Source organism: Trichechus manatus, unplaced genomic scaffold (assembly GCF_000243295.1).
Source record: "Trichechus manatus latirostris isolate Lorelei unplaced genomic scaffold, TriManLat1.0 scaffold00093, whole genome shotgun sequence".
NCBI classification, from domain to species: Eukaryota; Metazoa; Chordata; class Mammalia; order Sirenia; family Trichechidae; genus Trichechus; species Trichechus manatus.
In genome coordinates, this window is record NW_004444029.1 from 5,772,597 (window position 1) to 5,794,159 (window position 21,563).

General features: G+C 54.3%; 1 protein-coding gene and 1 gene segment (V, D, J or C); one reads left to right on the top strand and one right to left on the bottom strand.

Annotated features, from left to right (window-relative positions):
• The first annotated feature begins 1,662 nt into the window (after positions 1–1,662).
• LOC101361198 (Ig kappa chain V-II region 17S29.1-like) lies at positions 1,663–8,063 on the top strand. The segment is given in 2 exon segments: positions 1,663–5,930; positions 6,235–8,063. Coding segments are annotated over 2 exon segments (447 nt in total).
• An 8,273-nt stretch (positions 8,064–16,336) lies between these two features.
• LOC101361451 (uncharacterized) overlaps positions 16,337–21,563 on the bottom strand; it is a 31,009-nt gene continuing 25,782 nt past the window's right edge. Inside the window, 3 exon segments of the mRNA XM_023736917.1 lie at positions 16,337–16,585; positions 17,046–17,063; positions 17,199–17,582. Of these exon segments, the coding sequence (XP_023592685.1) occupies positions 16,395–16,585; positions 17,046–17,063; positions 17,199–17,582 (593 nt within the window). The 3' untranslated portion in view covers positions 16,337–16,394.

Below are 21,563 nucleotides of genomic sequence, written 5' to 3' on the forward strand. Positions count from 1 at the left end.
CCTTATTAATTGTCTAGCTTTCGCATGCACGTGAGACTATTGAAAACATCATGGCTTGGGTCAAACATACCCTAGTCCTCAAAGTGGCATCTCTGTTTTTTAACACTTTAAAGAGGTCTTTTGCAGCAAATTTGCCCAACGCAATGTGTCATTTGATTCCTTGACTGCTGTTTTCATGGGTGTTGATTGTGGATCCAAGTAAAATGAAGTTCATTGAGTCATTCGAGAATCCTGACATTCTCGATTTCTGTGAAATACACATTGTCTTCCCTTAAAATATTTGAAATTCTTAAGACCGCAAGTGCATAGGCTAACAGAAAGCCCAGCTTCATGGCTCTTTTGTCTGTTATTCAACACTCTTGAAAAGAGGAGATTTAAAAAAGATTCCACTCACTGCCTCTGATCCCAGCTTTCTCTTGCTTCTCTATCCACAGGAGAGGCAAAGATAAGAAGATACTCCGACCTGACGCAGGCTGTCATTAGGAGCTGGGGCTTTGGAGCCAGGCTGCCTGGGCTAGCATGTCGTATTAACCACTTACTAACCTTGGCACTGAGGGTGGGATTATTAATCCATTTGTGCCTCAGTTTTCCTGTCTGTGGAGCACCTGCAGCGTGGGGTCATTGTCAGGGTAGGCGGGTGACAGCAAGTACAGCACTAACAACAGTGCCTGAGGTAGAAAAAACCAGTCACCCACCAGCTGCTGTTGGGTTGACTGACTCATGGTGCTCACATGTGTGTCAAGGTGGAACTGTGCTTCATAGGGTTTTCAATCACTGATGTTTTGGAAGTAGATCACTAGGCCTTTCTTCCAAGGTGTCACTGGGTGGACTCGAACCTCCAACCTTTTGGTTAGCAGCCAAGCTCTTAACCATTTGCAACTCTACCTGAGGGAGTGTCAGCAGTAACAGGTATCAGGGACGTGCAGTGTCTTGGCCCAGGAATAATGGGTACCCCTGCTGGCCTCACTCTGTAATAGGATTGTATAGCACGGTGAGTTAAACTCATGAGCCAGCGTAAGATGGAGCCTGACGCTGCCTGTGGGGTGTGACTGTGGGCAAGTTATTTATTTCTCTAAGCCTCAATGTCCTCACTTGTTAAATGGGACACACGGCAATGGTCTCTAAGATTGTGGAAGCTGTAAATGTGAGAATGCAGGAAAACGAGGAGATTGTGCCTGAACACAGCAGATAACATACTATGTTATCTCTTAGCAAACAGAAATTGTCCATGTAGGGAGCTGGCAGGAAGGAAGGGGCAGATGTCTCTTTAGTCCACTCAGTTTGAACTTCTTCTGGGAATTTCTTTGTCATTTACTTTCAATATGCATAGATAGCTCCTTGTGTTTTCATAAGCCAGATCCTTTTGTAACTCTACTTTCCTGAAACTTCTCCAACTTGCTTCTGTCTCAGCTTTCTCTCATGGGAGACATTTCAGTTATGACCTAGAGCATAGCTTGCAAGAGAACACAGCCTGATTTTAAACAGAGATAAACAATGACACTTTCTTGCTTCCTCACTGCTGTGAGTACTGTTCAAGAACACCTGACAGGCCAAGTAATTCTTGCTGATGGTGGCTCAGCACAAACTTCGGTATCTTAGGGTGTGTGCATGAGAGAAAGCCTGTGCCTGTGTGTGTGTGTGTGTGTGTGTGTGTGTGTGTGTGTGTGTGTGTTCGTGCACAGATACATTGGCCTCTCTCCTCCTGCACTTGACTTTCCTATAATGATGCACTTGCAACTGGACCCCTGGTTCTCATTCTGACTTTTCTCTAAATGGGTCTCCTCTTTGCTGTCTGCCCAAAGGTTTCCATCATCCCAATAAGCCACGCCCAGAGCCCAGCGCCCTACCCTTCCCCCTGGCTGTCTGACTTGGTCCCTTTTAACTGTCGGCAGGCACACCCGGCTCACCCACTTCTAGCTTCTGCTCTGTTGCACACACTGTTCTCTCCTTTCTTTTTCTCAACTTTTTCCAAGCCTCACACCCCTGCCCTCTCTAAGATATGATTCTCCTTAATGGCAGTGAGGTTTGGATATTGACTCCTTGCCCGTCTTGATCTCTTGTACCTTTTTTTCTTCTTTTCTTCTTATTATGGAGGAAGAACTGTTCCTCTCTTGGTCCCAAGGAATAACTTCCTCTTGCCTCTTCTGTTCCTCAATGATCTTCTCTCTTCAGCACCATCAATATTCCTTTTCTCACAGATTTCTTCCCACTGGTTTCCAAGCACAATCCAACTGACTCAACTCTACCATTCACTCTCACACCTCCCTTGCTCCTCCACCCTTCAACTTGTCAGACAGGATCTCTGCCTCTGCTTCTCTTGTTTCCTCTAATCCATGATATCAGGGCTTTGCTCCGTCTTCCTTTTGCTTGAACTTTTGGTGTCCTTTTAAATCCTGCTGCCAACAATTTTTAATCACTGTCTTCCCTTAACTTCCAAGGCATCATCCCATTTCCCCTCCTACCTCTAGGACTACCTTCTTCCTTTCTCAGGACATTCTGTCTCCTTTTGCCTAGAAGTGTGGATTTTCAGCAACTTCTGTTTCTGGATCTTTGTTCTTTTTCCTTCACTTGTTGCTTTGAAGATCTCATCCATTCCAAACATTTCAAGTCTTGTTGGTAGTTGCTGTCAAGTTGCCTCCGACCCGTGGTGACCTTATACGTAACAGAATGAAACATAGCCCTGTCCTGCACCATCTTCATGATCTTTTTATACATCTGAACCTGTTGTTGCAGCAATTGTGTCAAGCCATCTCACTGAGGGTTTCCCTCATTCTTGCTGACCTTCTACTTTACCAAACAATGGAGACATTACAGTGCTATAAACTTCCCTCTATGTACTGCTTTAGCTGCATCCCGCAAATTCTGATATTTTCTATTTTCATTCTTATTTATTTCAGAATACTTTCTAATTTCCCCCTTTGACTTCTTTTTTGACACATGGCTAATTTAGAGGTGTACATTGAGTTTCCAGATATTTGGAGATTTTCCAGTTATTCATTTCTAATTTAATTCCCCTGTGGAAAGAGAACATAATTTGTACTACTTAACTCTTTTGAAAGGAGCCCAGGTGGTGCCATGTTAAGTGCTTGCTTGCTAACCAAAAGGTCAGTGTTCACACCCACCAGCCACTCTGCAGGGGAAAGATGTGGCAAGAGAAAGACACGGTAAGAGTAAGAGGCGGCTGCCTGCTTCTACGAAGATTACAGCCTTGGTAAGTCTATGCACAGTTCTACTCTGTCATATAGGGTCATTGTGAGTTGGGATCGACTCGATGGCAATGGGTTTCATTTTTGAGTTTGGAAAATCTTCTAAAATATGTTAAGACTAGTTTTATAACGCAGAATGTGGTCTGTCTTGGTGCCTGTATATCCTGCTGTTGCTGAAAGGAGTGTTCTATAAATTTCAATTAGGTCAAATTGGTAGATAGCATTGTTCACATAGTCTATATTTGTATGGATTATCTGTCTACTTGTTACATTAATTATCGAGCATGAGGTGTTGGAATCTCCCACTATGATTGTGAATATGTCTATTTCTTCTTGCAGCTCTATAGGGTTTTGTTTTATACATTTTGAAGCTCTGTTATTAGATGTAAAATGTTATGTCTGCTCGATAAATGGAATCAACTCAATGGCAACTGGTTTTTTTTCTTTGTCATTATAAAATAACCCTCTTTATACTTAGTAATATTCTTTGCTCTGAAACTTTGTCTGATTTCCAGCTTTCATATAATTAGTGCCAAAAACCAAAAACCAAACCCATTGCTGTTGAGCCAATTCTGACTCACAGTGTCCCTACAGGACAGAGTGGAAGTGCCCCATAGGGTTTCCAAGGAGCGGCTGGTGGATTTGAACTGCTGATCCTTTGGTTAGCAGCTGAGGTCTTAACCACTTCGCCACCAGGGCTCCACATAGGCTTATATGTCTCTTCTCTCTGCTCTGCAGTGCCATCTCTAGGGGAAGGAGATGCACTGCCTGCTAAGCTTGGCGAGGTCCCTGAGCCAACACTGCTGATGGGCGGCTGCCAGTCAGATGTCAGATGACGACGTGGCTCCATTAAGAGCAAGAACAACTCTCTCCTCCCAGTAGTGCTGTCACCCTCGGCACACCCTCCCTGCACCCCTGTAGGACTGACCCAATAGAAATTCCAGGAGCAAAGAGGAGGGAGGGGAGAGCCAGAAAGAAAGGGAGAAAATGCACTGTGCGTGTGTATGTGAATGTGTAGTGCGCCTGGGCTCACTCCTTGCACCTGACGTGCGTCGATGTTATAGCGAGTCCTATGAACAAATCTGCAAAAACCGAGATTGAGCAACTGCAGACCGTCACTGGCCTCTTCGCTGGTTATAGCGACTTCTCACCGCACGTGCTGAGCGCTCACTGAGTGCACATTCGACACTTGGTTTATCATCTCGTAAGTGAACATTATGAGAGAATAAATGTAGGAAAGCAAATCGGACACACTCACAAACGCAGTGCCTGCAAATGCAAACCCCAAAACTGCTGCAGCCAAAACTCTGTCCACAGCGTCAGCTCTGCGTGACGTCACTGAAGCATCAGCAGCAACACCAGACACACTGCGTCACCAGGTCCTGCAGGAACGGGAAGGGTCAGAGTGCCCCGCTCGCCCCAGGCTCCCTCTCCTGGTAGACCACGCCTCCTGGCGCTCGGAGACACACAAACCACTGCATGTCGCACCTGCATCACGCAGTCGTTTTGAAAATGAATCCTCAGAAGACATCGTGGCGGAGGCAGAGCAGAGGAGGTTGGGGGTGGTTGGTGCTGGCTGTTCTCCTGGTGCCTGGGGGTCCTGCATCTCCTTAGGACAGAATGACGTCATCTCACCGCCTAGCAGATCCCTCCGCAGTTGTTAAGAACGGTGGCTGGCAGTGCATGCCTGGCCTCGGCCTCCCTCCCCCACCCCCCATCCCATTGTCCATCTTGCAGTCTCTGCTGAAGGTCCGGCTCCCCTGGAACTCAGACAGTGACACTGTAGGGTGTCTGTGGTAGCCAGGCGAAACGCCCCTTTTAGCCTTTTAATTCTTTTACTTGTGTGAAGTAGGAGCCCTGGTGGCACAGTGGTTAAGTGCTTGGCTGCTAACCAAAAGGCCAGCAGTTCAAATCCACCAGCAGGTCCTTGGAAACCCTGTGGGGCAGTTTTAACTCTGTCTTATACAGTCACTGTGAGTCAGAATAGACTGGTGGCAATGAGTTTGTGAGGTAAGTATTATAATCCTTCTTTTAATTTTACAGATGAGGAAACCGAGGGTCGCAGAAGCCAGCAAAGCAGAGCTATGATTAGAGCGCAGACCAATTCCCTGCCTCCCTCTCCTCTGCCTCCCTCTGGTGAGGCGGAGCAGGCGTGGGCTGCAGAGTGACTGGGACCTGTAAGCAGGGGGTCCTGTGGCCCATGACCCAAGTCTGCCCGCTGGGGACCAGAGGACGATGGAGGCTCAGTTGGCCAGGCTTGTCTGATGCCTTCATGACTCACCTCTCTGGGCTCTGCTCTGCGTCACCCTTCTGCTCCCAGAGGGAGGCCTGAGCCAGCTCCTAGCTTCAGAGACCCAATCCCTCTCATCACCGCCAGGACCAGCTCTCCCATGTCTGCAGAGGCTCCTGGTGGCCTCTCGGGGGCCCCAGAGAGCAGTCTCCTGTTCACAGGTGAAGTTTCCACTCTGGGACACCAGCACAGCGCAATCGCAGGAGAGATGATGCCGCTGGCGGGGCTGTCCCCAGGGCGAGGGTGAGTCACTGCACTCAGACAGACCTGCCTCAACCCCAGCTCCAGGGACCCGCTCCCCTCGCTCTGGGCTCTGGGCATCGGATCTCCCGGAGGGAAGGGCCGGCCACCTGGGGGACGAGGGGAGCTGACTCTAAGGCCACCCTCAACTATGTCCTGCTCCGTCCTTGCCCTTCTGCTGGGAACTTTCTTAGGTGGGTGTCCGCCTCCTCCTTGGCGAGACCCCCCCAAGCCCTCATCCTCTGCAGCCCGGGAACCAGGCCTTGCTGTGGTTGACTCAAGTGCCCCGCTCCACTGCCTGGGTGTGGGAGGGACTTCAGACTCAAGGCTGGTGACCTGTGGTGATCGCTGTCTCCTGGGGAGGTGTCTCCTCTAGGTGGTCCCCTTGCCCAGCGCCCGTCACCCCCGCAGGCCCAGGGCTGCCGGGACCCTCGGTCCGCAAGCCGGGCAGCCGGGTGAGCTCCGTGCCCTCTGAGTGGCGTTTCCCCCTGTCCGCAGACGTCGGCGCGCAGACCATTCTCCAGTGGCCGGTCGTCGAGGTGCGGCAGGTGGGCAGCTCTCTGTCCCTGCAATGCACCGTGACGGGGACCTCGAACCCCACCCTGTACTGGTACTGGCAGGCCACGGGCGGGGCCCCCCAGCTGCTCTTCTACTCCCTCGATATGGACAACATAAAGGGCGAGGCCCCCAAGCACTTCTCGGCGTTCCGGCCCCGGGACGGCCAGTTCACCCTGAACGCCGACAAGCTCCAGCCGGGAGACTCCGGCGTCTATCTCTGCGCCTGGGACGCACACTTGCGCAAGCCGGCCGCGCGGCCGCCCAAAAACCCACCTCGAGGCTCACACATCCCGCAGCGAGCGGCCTCGCTCCGAACTGCAGGGGGTGTCTGTGATCGGCTTTGACTCCGGTGGTGTGAGGGCCCCCGAATGGAGCCAGCTGAGAGAGATCTTGACCAGGTGCTCAGAGAGAAACTTGACCAGGTGCTCAGAGAGAAACTTGACCAGGTCCTCCGAGAGCACAGCCAGGCTTATGCACGCACAGTCAAGTCTCCAGTGGAGACGTCTAGTCCCTGCTAGAGTCACACTCCAGCCCGCAGAGCGTCTGCGCCTTGCCTACACGCCCTCCTCCCCCAAGTCCTGCCGGTCTACACTGGGTGGTGGGGGAGCCGGGAGCCCCTGCGGCAGGTGCGGAGCGGTGGGGATGAGGATGCAGACTCTACCTTATCGAGCTGGAGAGTCCCCTGCTTCGACTCTCGCTGAGGACAGCAGAAATTCTGCGCAGCCTTGGTTCCCGGGAAAGGCTGTCCTCGTGGGGCTCCAAGTGAAGTTTTGTTAGTGTCAGAGACACACATTCAGGCATTTTGATGATTGTTTGAGGGTTCAGGATTTGGTTTTACCTGCCCTACTGTCTCTCGCCCCTTCCCTTGTCGAGAGAGAGGGAGCAGAGAGGCAGATGGTGACAAAGGGACGGTGGGACCAAGGATAAAGAAGAGGGCACGTGTGTGGAACTGCAAAGGCCGAGGGAGGAGAAAGTGCTGGATGGGAAGGAGGGGGAAGAGACTCCTGTGGATGGCTGGGGAGGGGTCATGGTTGCCTTGGCAACCGAGCACCAGCTCCCCGCGCTGCCTCCGCCCCCTCCTTCCTCCCTAGTCCTTGTTCTTAAAAGGGTTTTATTTTCTAATGTTCCTCCCTGTCCAGCAGGGGGCACAAGCGGTCTTAAAATGCTCTCCGTTCCTTAATCTGGGACCACTGAGACACCTGTTTATTTCCGGTATCATTTACTCTGCAGAGAGAACTGAGGCATGAAGTGATCAAGAGGGTCTTCCTCAGGCCCAAAGGCCCTGCTGCACTTGGAGGATCAGCTACGCGTTAAACAGCTCTCACGTGCTGGGCGCGGTTCATTGAGGAGGAAAATGCTGCTTACTCCAGAAGGTGCTGTGCGCCATCCTCAGCGTGGTGGAGTCAAGCCACTTGGTTGTTACGGCCTTGGGCTAGTTATTGGATCTCTCTGGCCCTCATTTTCCTTGCCTAGAAAACGTCCTCGCTGGATTATGTGTATTAAATGAGATGATGTTTATGAAGTCCTACTTCAGGGTCTATGGAGCCTTGGTGGGCTTGGCTGCTAACTGAAAGGTCTGCCCCACCAGCCACTTCACAGGGCAAAGGTGTGGCAGTCTGCTTCCTTAAAGATGACAGCCTCGGAAGCCCGATGAGGCAGTTCGGCTTTGTCCTGTCGTTAAGTGCCGTCGAGTCAGTTCCAAGTCATAGCGACTTTATGTGCAACAGAACAAAACACTGCCCTGTCCTGCGCCATCCTCACAATTGTTATGCTTGAGCCCTTTGTTGCAGCCACTGTGTCAACCCATCTTGTTGAGGGTCTTCCTCTTTTTCACTGGCCCTCTACTTCACCAAGCATGATGTCCTTCTCCAGGGACTGATCTCTCCTGATAACACATCCAAAGTATGTGAGATGTGGTCTCGCCATCCTTGCTTCTAAGGAGCATTCTGGCTGTACTTGTCCTATCGGGTCGCTATGAGTTGGAATCGACTCAGCGGCCCCCACAATTCTAGGGTCTAATTTTCAATAGATATTATTTTCTTCCCTTTAAGCTTTCAACATATTCTGATTACAGCTTACCCAAACTAAAGAATTATTTAAAAAAATTTAAAATTATAAGCTGTGTAGTAAATATTAATAAATGCTAAATATACTTGATGACAAATTCATGAAACTTGTGCCCTACGTGTGTCCCTTGCACATACTGATAATCAATCGGTCTTTTGCAGCCTCAGAATCCTTCTTAACACAGAAGTGTTCCAGGCAATCTCTACTAGTCAACTGGATTTGGCAGGAGAGTCCAAACAGTTTTCATTCCTGTAAGATACTTTGAAAAGTTCTGGAAAATGTCACAAAGGAGATAGAACGTTATCTAGGTTTGGCTTTTTAGGAGACTAGTATTTAGATAATGCACTTAACTGCTAACCAAAATTGTTGGAGGTTGAGGCCACCCAGAGGCACCTTGGAAGAAAAGCTTGGCAATCTACTTCCAAAAACTCAGCCACTGAAAACCCTGTAGAGCACAGTTCTACTCTGACACTCATGGTGTCACTGTGAGGTTTGTTTTTAGATCAGCAAAATGGCATTGCTGGCAGGGGAGTCAGTTTGAGTGGAAATGTTGAGGGCTAAATGAGTGTTGTAAGGTCTGTAAACAGGGAGGAAAGCCCAGGCCCCCACACAGAGAGCTGGGCCAGTGGGGGCACTCACAGCTACAGAGAGGCTGGAATGCCATCTATACTCATCAGCACAAGTGGGTATCCCCCGTACGACCTGCCCCTCGTCACCCAGCAGAATCCTGTTTCCAGACAGCCTAGGACCCAGAAACCCACAGTCATCACAAATCCAGGGATGAAGGTCACCAGCTGGGGGTGGCAGATCCTGCTCCAATGTGTCATCTCTGGCCGGGAAGTTGGCATCTTGTTTGCCCCTTGGGCCCCTGGGGCCTGGTGCCCACACATGTGTAGACTTGGGGGCTGTGCCTTTTCTGGGAGAGCTGCTGGGCCCCCCATCTCAGCTCTGGTTCTGCATATGAAACAGACGACCTACCACCCACCCGCCCCCCAGGGCCCCCACATGTCCACGTGTGGAAGATCCAGGGCACAGGCAGGCAGCCCATGGAACCAACTGCCCTCACTTCTCCCCAACGGGTGCAGCCTCTCACGGGATTCACAGGGAGAGGCCGTGGGGTCCAGACAGCCTGAGGACGATGGGGAAACCATGGCTGGGAAGCTGGCAGTGCTGAAACCGGGTCCCATTGTGCGTTCGCCCAGGAGTATAAGGATTACAAGCGCTGGGCTGAGCTGATGCTGAGCAGCTAGGCCTTCTGCACCCCGTCACCCCCACCCCTCCCTGGGGTCCTGCCTCTCTGGGTGTCTGTTCCCTCCTGCATTTATTCTCTCCTCCCCTCTCCCAGATGTGACAGAAAGTGTCCCTGACCCAGGCAGAGGGGCAGCCAAGCGACCAGCAGGCGAGCACGGAGAAGCAGTGAGGTCAGCGCTGGGTGGGCTAGTGGACCCCTGATCTGACATCCTGGCCGCCCTGTTTTCAGCCTGGTGATGCTCTGGGGTTCCTTCCTGTGACTCAGGAGCTCCTCTCGTTATGAGTGGAAGGAAACGGGGACGTGTCCTGGGGGATGGGAGGGAGTGGGGGGCTGGTGCCCGAGTGATGTGGGACCCGAAGGCGCCCATCTGGGTCCCAGTGGTTAAGCAGCTGCCCTTCACCCTTCCTCTCTCCGCGGCGGTGCCCTCTGATCTCGGGGAGCACCTCCGGCAGGGGTCATATCAGGTATGGGGAGGGGCTGCAGGTGGGGCCAAGGCCCCTAACCCCCAGGGACCCTCTCCCCTCCCACTGAGGTTCTGTCTTCACCTCCGGGGTGCTGCTGGGGCCCCCGGGGAGAAAGAGCAGCGGGTGGAGGGGGCAGGAAGCGGTGGGTGGGCGGGGGGATGAGGGCTTCGCAAATGTCAGACCGCATCCTGTTGTGACTCCCTAGAGGGCAGGTGGCTGCAGTTAGAGGGAGCTGATGGTGTCACAGATAACAGCCGCAGCAAGGGTGCAGGCACCTCTTCCCTCCCCCAAGTCTCCTGCAACCAGGAGGCCCACCTGCATCTCCTCACGTGGTCCTGCCTTTGATGCAGGCCGCTCTTGTTCTGGGTACTGTTTTCCTCTCGTTCGTGGCCCTGGGCCTCCTTCATGGGAGTGGCACCAGGGCCGCTTGTTAAAGTGGGACTGGGGTCCGTGAGGCCCTCTGGGCCCTTGGCCTCCTCTGAGGCCAACTCATGGTCTTGCATAGTGTGGGGCTCTGTCACTGTGATGCTCTGGGTCCCTGGTTCTGAGGGCAGAGCTGGAAGGCTCCCGGGGGCCCATTTGCCGTAATCCTCTCACTCATCAGAGGAGGACATAGAGGGCGGAGAAGAAAAATGGGCTGCCCAGGGCCATACTTCAGGGACAGAGGAGGACCCAAAGCCAACTATCCGAGAGGCACCTGTGTTCCAGCAGCTCCAGGGTCTCAGAGCTTTGGGCTGTCATCTTGCCAAATCATGAATCATTTGTAGATACCGAGCTGTGATCTTGCTATGTATTTTATGACTCACTCGTATAAGGATAGAAAACCCGTTACCGTCAAGTCAATGCTGACTCATAGTGACCCTGTGGGACACGGTAGAACTGCCCCACAGGGTTTCCAAGGCTGTCATCTTTACGGAAACAGACTGCCACGTCTTTCTCCTGTGGAGCGGCTGGTGGGTTCAAACCTCTGGCCTTTCAGTTAGCAGCCAAGCACTTTAATCACTGTGCCTCCAGGTCTCCTTTATAAGGAAAAATAAGGCAAAGTTATCCTATCTGAGGTGGCATGAGGCTGGGCATAAATCATACAGCGACCCACAGAATTTGAATCCTGAGAAAAGCAGACAGAGTGGAGAGAGGAGCTGTGGACATACGGGAAACCTAACCAGCTTCCCGAGTGCCTGAGGAAGCAGAGACTTGCTCACGGCAGAACCTGTGAAAAGAGACCATGGTTTGGGTCAACAATGGTGTAATGTGGCTGCACAAAGTTAGAAGGTTGCCTGAATGGAACTGACATACAAGCCATTCAGAACCGGAGCTGAAAGTGCCTCTGTGCCCTGTGTAGCTCAGCAGCCACCTGGGGCTATGTTCTGCTCTGGACACCACACTTTAAGGGAGGTGGAAGGATACGGACATACTGAAATGACTTCAGGAGAGGATGGCTGGCCTGAGGAGCATAGGAACTGTTCAAAACTGGGCCATACGAGAAAAAAAACAAGAGAACTGGGAATGTTTAGCCTAAAAAAAACCCCTCAGACTGATAATAATTATTATTATAACATCCAATACTTACTGATGCTATACTATGAGCTTTACGTGGTGTGTGGATTAATAACACCAGACCACCTTATGAAGTCAGGCTGATGGTTTAGCCCATTTTACAGAAAGGAGAGCCGAGTCTCAGAGGTGGTCCCATAACTTTGCCCATGGTCACACATCTGGCAAGAGGCAGAACTAAGGCTGGAACCCGGGCCTCTGGTTCCAAAGTTCATTGTTTATCACAATGGCCCCATTGTCCATGACATAATTCTTCCATTCTGCAGACTAAAGCCTTTCAGCTTCTTCCTGTTCTGGCCCTCACTGTTTGTAAATTCCTACCTGAAGGTGGGCACTGACTGTCTTATGCAGACTCTTCCAGGAGTTCAGTTACCACCTACGAGGGAGGCTACAGTGAAGTTTATGGATTCTTAAAAAGGCCTGCACTCTTCACAGAGTGGCCAGGGATGAGGTGGCATGCCCAGCAGGTTCTCTGCCCCTGGGGAGTCCAGGCCTGGCTGGAAGGACCTCAGGAGTCTTCCTTTATGCTTCTGTAGTGCCCAGAGTGCCCATGATTCCAAAATCCAGGCAGGATCGAGCCCCACTGCAGGCTGAGGGTGCAGAGGGTAGGGTTTTGATTGTGGGGTGGCCTGGGCTTGAGGAGGAGGTGTCACCCCCAGGACCCTGTTGGGTCAACGAGGAGCCTGGTCTGCATGGGGTGGAGGCTGGGTCCATGGCAGCCCTGGAATGCAGCCCCCCATGAAGACCACTTTTCAGGCCTGAGAAGGACAGCTGAGATGCATTGCAGAGCAAGCTGATGACACCTCTCCGGAGATAGTGCCAGGTGGGGCTCCTTCTCAGGCCCTTGCTGCTCACTAATGCCATTCACTCAACTCTGGGGCTCTGTCTCCCCCAGGGCCTCCTGAGAGTCCAAGTGCTCATGAGGCAAGGATAGAGATGGAGAGGAAGACACAGAACTGGACTAGGGGCGCGGGCAGTGAGCAGAGAACATGCTGTCCGCTGAGGGGATGACCCAGGGCCAGACCAAGTACCATCACTTAAGTCTTAGGGAGAGGCAGAGAGGTAGGGTGTGCGAAGGAACCCAGAGACATCAGATCAGCAAACAAACAACTCAAGAAGAGAAAGGCTTCGAGTCAAGAGGGGAGGATACCCAACTGTAGACTGAGACTTTGTGCTTGGGCCCAGATGGGGCAGGCAAAGTCTACAATTAGAGGTCCCAAGGCCTAGAAAATCACCTTTCAGGAAACTCTGGGAGTCCACCACAAGTAATGACGATGGGCTGTAATTAAAGTTGTTGGCGGGCTTGGTGGCCTTCTTATTCTGAGTCAGGCATGGGGAGCGGGTGGAGTAACGTCCATGGACATGGCAAACATGCCCTTGGTGATGAAAGTTTAAGACGAGGTCAGTGGAGGAGCAGGGAACAGATTACTCATAGGCCAGGGGTGATGTTAAGAGTTGACTTGGGGTTTAGGCCACCCCATGATCTCTTGTTAAGGAAGACCCTCAACAAGATGGATTGACACAGTGGCTGCAACAACGGGCTCAAGCATAACAACAATTGTGAGGACGGCGTAGGACTGGGCAGTGTTTCGTTCTGTTGTGCATAGGGTCGCTATGAGTCAGAACCGACTCGACAGCACCTAACAACAACAACATGATCTCCACCAGCATCCCGCAGCATCGCTACATAAACAGACACGTACAGCTTCAAGAGAGGCTCCATGCCACAATCCTCCACTTCCTTGTCCATAACGACCATGTTGACCTCCCAGAGAGCAGTGAGGGGCTGAAGTTAGTCTGTTCCCCCCTCCCTGGGTCATGCAGAGGAGAACTGGGGAAAGGACACATCAGAATCCATTTCCCTGTCTCAAACTTTCTTGTTCTAAAGCCCCATGTTCTTTCTTCTCTCTCCAACTCTTCCTCAGTTTCTCAGACCGTCTTACACACTTCCTGAAGAGAGAAAGTTCTTTGCCCCTTAGACAGCCCAGCAGTCTCCCTGACTCCACTGCCAGCCTCCTGCAGTCCGGCAATGCCCATAGCAGGAGGAAGGGCGATAGGGCTCTGAGGGGTACTGGTGCTGACGTGAAGATTCTCCCAGGCAGGTGATAGTGACAGTGACCCCAGCAGCCCCGACCAGGAAGTTCCCGTTATTACATGGCCAGCTGGATGCTCCCTTCCCCTCTTCACTTCCATATGGATCTGTGAAGGGCACAGGGGGAGGGTCCTCTCCCAGCACTGCCCCGGGAGTCCCGCTGTGACTGGTGGGGCCTGGGGACGAGGCTATCTTCTAAGTTTTTCTAGGTCTCTGAGATAAGCTTGCTCTGTGCCTGCACTGTTTGCCCCTGCCTTGCCCTACGACTGCCCATGATTTCCTTGATGAGGTGAAGCTAGATCAGCCTTGGAGTTAGAACAAGTTGATGGCCCAGGGGGATGGGGACTATCTTTAGAGCCTCCCATTCCAGGTGTCTCTCTGCACCCAGAAACTCCCTCTGAGCCCCCTATCTGGAGTGGCTGTGTGTCTGGGTGTGCTGAGTATTCTGGGATATGTCCCCTTGTCCCGATTTCTGGACTGGTTAGCACCTCTTCTGCTCTTGGTTGTATCATACGCCCTTTGAGGACCTTAACGTGACCCATCTCTGCTCATGTTCACCAGAGGAGGGACGCATGGATGCCAGGCCTTGGTCCAGAAAGATACACTTGACTTCTGGAGCAAGAGGCCTAGGCCGAGAGATGACCTCCCAGTGTCTGTGAGCGAGTGCTGGGGCTGCATTGTTTGGGAGAGCTGAGAAGACAGCTGAAAAGATGTGGGGAGGGGCCCTCTCAGGGTCAGGCAGGCCAGGGGCGGGGACCAGAGGCAGTGGTAATGCTCTGGTCTCTGTCATCTCCCCTCCTTCCTCTGTCACCCCCCCCATAATCGCTCCCCCTTCAGATGAGAACTCCCCGTCCTCCTCACTGTTGCAAACCCAAGGAAGGGCACCGACCAGCAGCTCCTCCGCATCCCCCCACCACTGCTGCCCCTGCTCCCAGCACCCCAAGAAGATGGTCACCACATCCACCTCCCACTCTGTCCCTGCCTGACACCCCTGTGGGATACCCGCTCAGCAACCCCTCCCAGCCCTGCTCTCTCTGCCCTCCAGCACCCCTGTCCTGCCCCCCAGAGGCGCTTGCTGTCCCCTTAGCTGTCCATCCCCCGCATCCTTTCCAAGGCACCGCCCGCAAAGCCCCAACTCAGCGGCTCAGTTGTGCTCTGCCTATGCCTCAGCTCTGCAAGGCTAGGGAATTGGAGGTGCTCCTTTTGTGGGTGCTTGTCTAGGGCCCAACATCTGTCCCCTTGGCTTTGGGGCTTTTTTAGCCATCACTCCACAAGCAGATCAACAGCAGCAATGACAAATAAAAAGCTGTGCTACCGTCTGGGAAGTCTGGTGCAGATCTTACCGGGCCCCACGCTCGGCCTGACCCTTTGTGGGCTGAGTGCTGCGGTCAGGACCCTCACCTCGGACCCTGCACACGCAGGACTCAGAGCCTGTTCCGGCTGTCACTGCGGGTCCTGCCCGCAGCTGGGCCGGCTGCTGTAGGGTCACGTGGCACTGAGCAATCAGACTCAGGAAGGCTCACAGAGAACGAGCAGGAGAAGGAGCTTGGACTGTGCAGCCAGCTTCATGACTGACTGGTCATCTGCCCTGTAGATGGTCTCTTCCCCCAGAGCTTGCGTCCAGGATCCTGTGTGTTAGTGGGTCACATGCACTCCAGGCCTGGCTGGCTCTCCCAGCATGATGCCCTTTCTTACCTAACCTCCCTCCTCTACCACTTGACCACGGCCCCTCAAGGTCCCATTCCTTCTCCTCTCTGCAACCTTCTTCCTCTCCCCAGGGTCCCTGAAGTCGTGCTCCCCTCTCTCCGTAGCTTCTGACCACCACAAAAACTTGGTCCCCGCCCAGCAGATCCACATCCACGTGACACTGGGGATGCCTGGCCGTCCCGTGGAAGGAACCCCACTGCCCCCGCGTTACTTCTCCCCCAGGGCCTGATCCGCATGGCATGCCCCGGGGGATCCCTCCTGTCCAGACTTCACTTGTCTGTTTTCCCACCTCTGAGCCCTCCTTAGGAGTTCCTAGGTGGTGCGATGGTTAACATGCTCCACTACTGTCCTAAAGGTTGGTGGTTCAAATCTACCCAGAGGCGCCTTAGAAGAAAGTCCTGGTGATTTATTTGTTCTACTTTACAGACAGGGGATCCCCGTGGACGGGAGCTGATGGCAACTGGTTTAGGTTTATTTTGTGTGTGTGTGTTCTCACTCTGACTCAGACACAAGGAGAGCTCTGTGCTAGGTCCAGTCCTAAATGGTGAGCTGGAGGGGCGAGGTAGACGTGGGCACAACTAACTCCACCGTCAATGACGTTTCTGTCTGAGCTGGAGAGATGCCCAGGAGTTCTGAAGTGTGGGGCGCCTGTCTTGTCCTGTGCTGGGTGGGTGGGACTCACCTGTGTGTGCCCCCTTCCTTGTTAAGGGGCCTCCCAGCCCAGCTTCCCTCTAGACGAACCCTACCCCCTGGGGGCCTGGATGGCTGGGTCTGGTCCCTCGGGTCTGGGGCCCCCACTGGAAGCGATTCGAGGAGGCAGCATTGGCCAGAGGGCAGGCCCCATCACGGCCTGAGGATGGGGCATTCCCAACGCAGGAGGTGGTCAGAGGTTGGCAGCTCGCACAGAGTCCCCGGACACACGGCCAGGCTGCACACCATTTTTATTGGTTCATCTGGTTTGGATTCAGGGCTGGGAGCTGGATCTCTGGGAAGCAGAGATGGAGCAGGTGTCCGTGCAGGGAGGCGAGAGGGGAGAGAACTCTCGGGGAACACAGGGGTGACGGCGAAGAGACCCAGGTGAGGGTGCAAGGGATGAGCTTCTCTGGAGGCCAGTTTGGGTGGGTGCTTTCCGGCTCAGGAGTCCTTTTTCTTGGCCTGAAGAAAAGGCAGAGTCAGAGCCCTAGGGGCCGTGGGCAGGGGTGCAGCCAGGGACCCCCATTCTCTGATGGGGCTTCTGCTCCGATCACAGCCTGTCTCCCCGCCAGAAGCCCCATTGTCACTGCAGTGAAGGGCTGTCAGGGCTGGGGGCAGGCTCTGAGGTCCCTCTGTACCCACGTATGATTTTACCCCTCCCTCCAATAGTCCCCCCACCCGCCATCCCCCTTACCATGGCCATCAGCACGAGGGCACTGACCAGCACAGCGTACAGGGCCGCTTTCCCCAGCAGGACCTCGTAGAGGACAGTGGCCGACAGGACCCCCCTCTGGTAGGAAACTGGGCGGGGGGCAGCCTGTGAACAGGTGGCTCTGGCCCCCAACTCCACCCCAGTGTCCCCGGGTTCCCCAGGCACCGTCCAGCGCACAGACATGGGAGGCTGGGAGAGGGGCTCACTTACCCGAGGAGAGGCCACAGTCTGAAAGGGAAGGGGGGATGGCTGAGAGGCTGCCCTTTCCCAGGAGAACAAAGCCCGGCTGCCTGCAGGCCACCGATGCCCAGGCCACAGCACGGGCCAGCCCTGGCCGCCCTGTCCCTCCTGTCCTGCTCTCACCTGCACGGCCCCAGACCACGGCACTGACGTTCTGGGTGACGGGCTTGGGCCGGGTCTCGCTCCACTCGTCGTCGGCCGAGAGCCCGTAGAACTGGACCTGGCAGCGGAAGTGGTTGCGGGGATTGTGCCAGAAGGCGGCCGACACTCTCAGGCGGCTGCTCAGGCAGTAGCTGGAGTTATCGGCGCTGGGCTCCAGCCGCGGCTCGGGGTCCGTGCTGACCCCGCTGAGGGCCATCTTGCCATTCACCCACCAGCTCAGCTCCACGTGGTCGGGGTAGAAGCCGGTGGCCAGGCACACGAGCGTGGCCTTCTGGGTTCGGGAGATCTCGACCTCTGAGGGCTCAAACACGGCCACCTTGGGCGGGTTCACCTTGGTCAGGTTGTCTGCAGGGGGAGGGGCAGGGCTGCTCAGCGAGCGGTGTGGGCTCTGGGGCAGGCAGAGGCCGCGTGTGTGTGCACGTGTGCGTGTGTGTGTGTAAGTGTGTGTATGTATCGCGTGTGTGCATTGTGCTGGTCTGTGGTGTGTGTGTGTGTGTATGAATGCGTGTTAGCGTCTGTGTGTTTGTGTGTGTAGGTGTGTCTGAATGTGTGTTTATGTGTTAATGTCTGTGTATATTTGTGTGTGTGTGTGTGCGTGTGTGTGTGTGTGTGTGAGGGGTGGGGTAGGGGTCACATCACAGCGCAGTGATGAGCAGTACCTCTGTCCTGGGAGCCTGTCACGTCCTTGCCCTCCCTCATCCTCGCCCATCCTGTTCACAGAGCCCACAGACACGCTCTGTCCACCTCCACAGCTCCCCAAGGTGCTGCATGCCCAGCTCTGCCCTCAGGGACCCCTGCCTGTCCTCAGCTCACACAGGTGGTGACCCCCCGTCTCAAACTCAGGGATTCTACAACCTTCTTTGTCCCTCTGTCCCCTAACATTGCACTTTCCCTCCCAGCAAGCTTCCCAAGGAAGCACCAGAGCTCACCAGACACATTAGCTGCCTGTCTGGACACAGCTTTCATCCAGACGTCCCCTTTTTGGATGCCCTCGAGTCCACACCCACAGAACCTCCTATCTTGGCCAATTCCCTTCCTTGGGGCCTGCTCTCCATCCAGTCCATCCTTTGCTTTGTATCTATTTTCTGTTTCTGAGCTATTCTATTACAATGAAGAGATCTCATCCTTATGAGCACCCAGTGTGACCTGGAACATGGGACAATGCTGTTCTAAGGGAAGTTCACATTTCTATGGGTGTGACCTCGTCCAGGGCCAGCTTAGTGGGTGTGTGACCCCTGCAGTCCCCACAGGACCAATCTTAGAGGGCCCACACTTGGTTCCAAGCTCCCTGCTGCCATCTTGGATTTCTTGGTAATGTTGTAATGAGGCCTCCACATGTTCATTGTGAGCTGGGACTGCACACTTTGGCTGGTCCTGCCTCCTCTCATGGCAGCCCCCTCTCTGCCCTGCTAACTGCTACTGTGCCTGCTGGCTGGCCCTGGACCAAGGATGCAGTCTACCTCCATCTGTAGTCGATGGATCCATCTTTCTTTCTGCTCCCAGCCTAGTCATTGCACTCTGGACTCAAGGACCTGGCTCTGGAACCCCAGCTTTACAGGGCCACCATGGAACCTGCTCCCTCAACCCCTCTCCTGGCACACACTCAGTCCTTGTTGTAAAAATGAAAGATGTCCTGGCCTCCAAGTGCTTCTTCCCTGGATGCTTACTGATAAGCCTGGTGGGACAAACAGAGGCAGGAGCCCCACCGTACCATGAAGTCCTGTCTGCTCCTCAGTTACCCTTCCACTTTTGGGTGTCCCTCTGGGGCTGGGGGCCTGACTCTGTGGGCAGAGCTGTGGACACCAGCCGGCTCCTGCTGTATGTGCCTTGCTTCAGCTGGACTATACCCAGGCAACATTGAGAAGTTTTTCTTTCCCCTCCCAGCCTACCTCTCTCACACAGTCTTCCCTTCCATTTTTTCTCCATTTTCCAAATCCTGCCCGACTTTGGCACTGGGGTCCCCATCCCCACCCCCAGTGACCATGCTGCAGTGGGTGGGGCAGGGAAGTACCCAGCTACAACAATCCACCAGTCACTGGACCTGCCACGTGCAGTAGACAGGACACTGTAATCCCCACAGCGATAGTAAGTGGGAATGCTGTTAATTATATTTCATAGTCGAGAGGATTGGAGCTCACACAGATTAATTTGTGCGAGGTCACTGAGCATGGAAGAGCAAGGGTAGGGACCCAGGTTTGTTTGATTGCAAAGTCCCAGCGGGTCTCAGAGCCCAGCATCACCCTGCACTGGCCCACGGTGCTGCAGCTCAGCCTGCTGCATCCATTTTAGGGACCAGCTCCCACAGGGGCCGGGGTTGTTCCGTGGTTGTCACCAAGGCCCTATCTCGGTGCTGTGATCAGGGAGTTAAGTCTCTCCTCCGGCCAACATCTTCATCACAGGTGATGTCTGAGCCCCGTCCCAGCTCTAACCCTCTAATACCCTCCTGAAAACTGTCCTCACCAGATGATCTGCATTTTAATATGGCTTTAGGACAAAAGGACACCTATGTCATCTGGGCTGTTGAACTCTAACATTTCATGCAAGGGTGGAGAGTCCAGACAGGGGGTATATCTATGAAGAACCCTAAAACCAAACCCATTGCCATCGAGTCGATTCTGACTCATAGCGACCCTACAGGACATAGTAGAACTGCCCCATAGGGTTTCCAAGAAGTGGTTGGTGGATTTGAATGGCCAACATTTTGGTTAGCAGCCGAGTTCCCAACCACTGTGCCACGGGGCCCCTAAATTCTCCCAGGGCTCGGTTACCACCCCTGCTTTGGGTCAGCCCTGTCTTTGCCAATACTGTGCACACCCCACCCAGGGGGTCTGGGCTGAGGAGGGCACCAAAACCAAAACCCTTTGCTGTCAAGCCAATCCCAACTCATAGCAACTCCATAGAACAGAGTAGAACTGTCCTATAGGGTTTTCAAGGCTGTAATCTAACAGAAGCAGACGGCTATGTCTTTCTCTCCTGGAGCTGCTGGTGGGTTCCAGCTACTGACTTCTCAGCAGCTGAGCGCTTAACCACTGCTCCACCAGGGCACCTGAGGAGGGGACAGGCAGGGGTTTTAAAATCTAATTTTAAACCCACACTTCTAAACGGTAGATCTGCAAACTTGGGCTTGTTTTGAGTCTTTTTTTATTGACTCCTGTCTGTCCTCTCTTTGGCCTACCTACTCCACTCTTGCTGTTCATCCTCCCCTGTCCCCATCTCTGTTCCATTGCACCCTCCCTCCCTCTCAATAAGGTCCATCCCTTACCCCTGCGGCGCTAGCTCTGCTGCTCCTGCCCTGGAGCTTGTCCCTGCTGTCCCTTTCTGTGGGGGCAGTCACAACACTTCCTGCTTTTCCACAGACCGGCTTTCCCCCTTTGTCCTCCGCTCCTGTCCAGTGGCTGCCAAAGCCCTCATGAATCCTTCCTTCCCTCCAGCTTACTCCGCCCCCAGGTTCCTCAGAAAAAAAGACCCTAAACCGCCCTCCCCTCTGCCCATGTCCCCAGACCTTGAGCAACCCCCTCCAAGTCCTTCCAGAAGCAGGGCTGGAAGTAGGGGGAGGGGACGTTGCAGAGTTGACCCCACAGATGGCCACCTCCTCACCTTGGCCAGCCCCCTCCCCGCTAACCCCATGGGGTGGGGAAGGAGTGAGTGCAGGAAGGGCAGAAGTCCCAATCTCACCTACGACCTTCAGTTTAGTGCCCGGGCCGAAGTGCCGCTCGTAAGAGCACAGGGGCACAGCCTGGTGTGCAAACCAGCGTGCAAACCCCCGCACACCCCTCCCGCAGCGTCCCCCCCCCTTTCCCCCAGCAGCAGCTCCCACTCCCGGGACCCCAGCCTGGGTCTCCCAGCCCAAGGCAGGAGAGGGACCAGGGTGTCCATACCCCGGAGCGGCCCCCCTGCCCCTCTGCCTCCCCCCCCCGTCCCCAGCGGCTCAGGCCCCAGGTCAGCGCTGCTGGGGCTCCCCGAAAAGCCGTCCTGGGCCGCCCCGCGCTCACCCAGCACGGTCAGCCGGGTGCCTCCGCCGAAGGTCGGAGCTTCTGCTCACGGCCCGCGGGCCCGGTGCAAAAACTTGGACAGGCCGTCGCTCACCCAGGGGCTGGAGGCTGCGGTCCCCGCCATCGCCCCCCACCCTTCCTCAGGACCTTGAGCCCCTGTCTGTCCCTCCAGTCCGCTCACCCAGCACGGTTAGTCGTGTCCCCTCTCCGAAGTACTGGGGGTCTGTGCCCACAGCCTCCGAGCCCGGGACAAAAACCGGGCGCGTTTGCCCCTCTGTCCGGACTCTGCCCTGGTCTCCAGAGCCTGGGCGCCCCTCGCCCCCCGAGCCGGGGA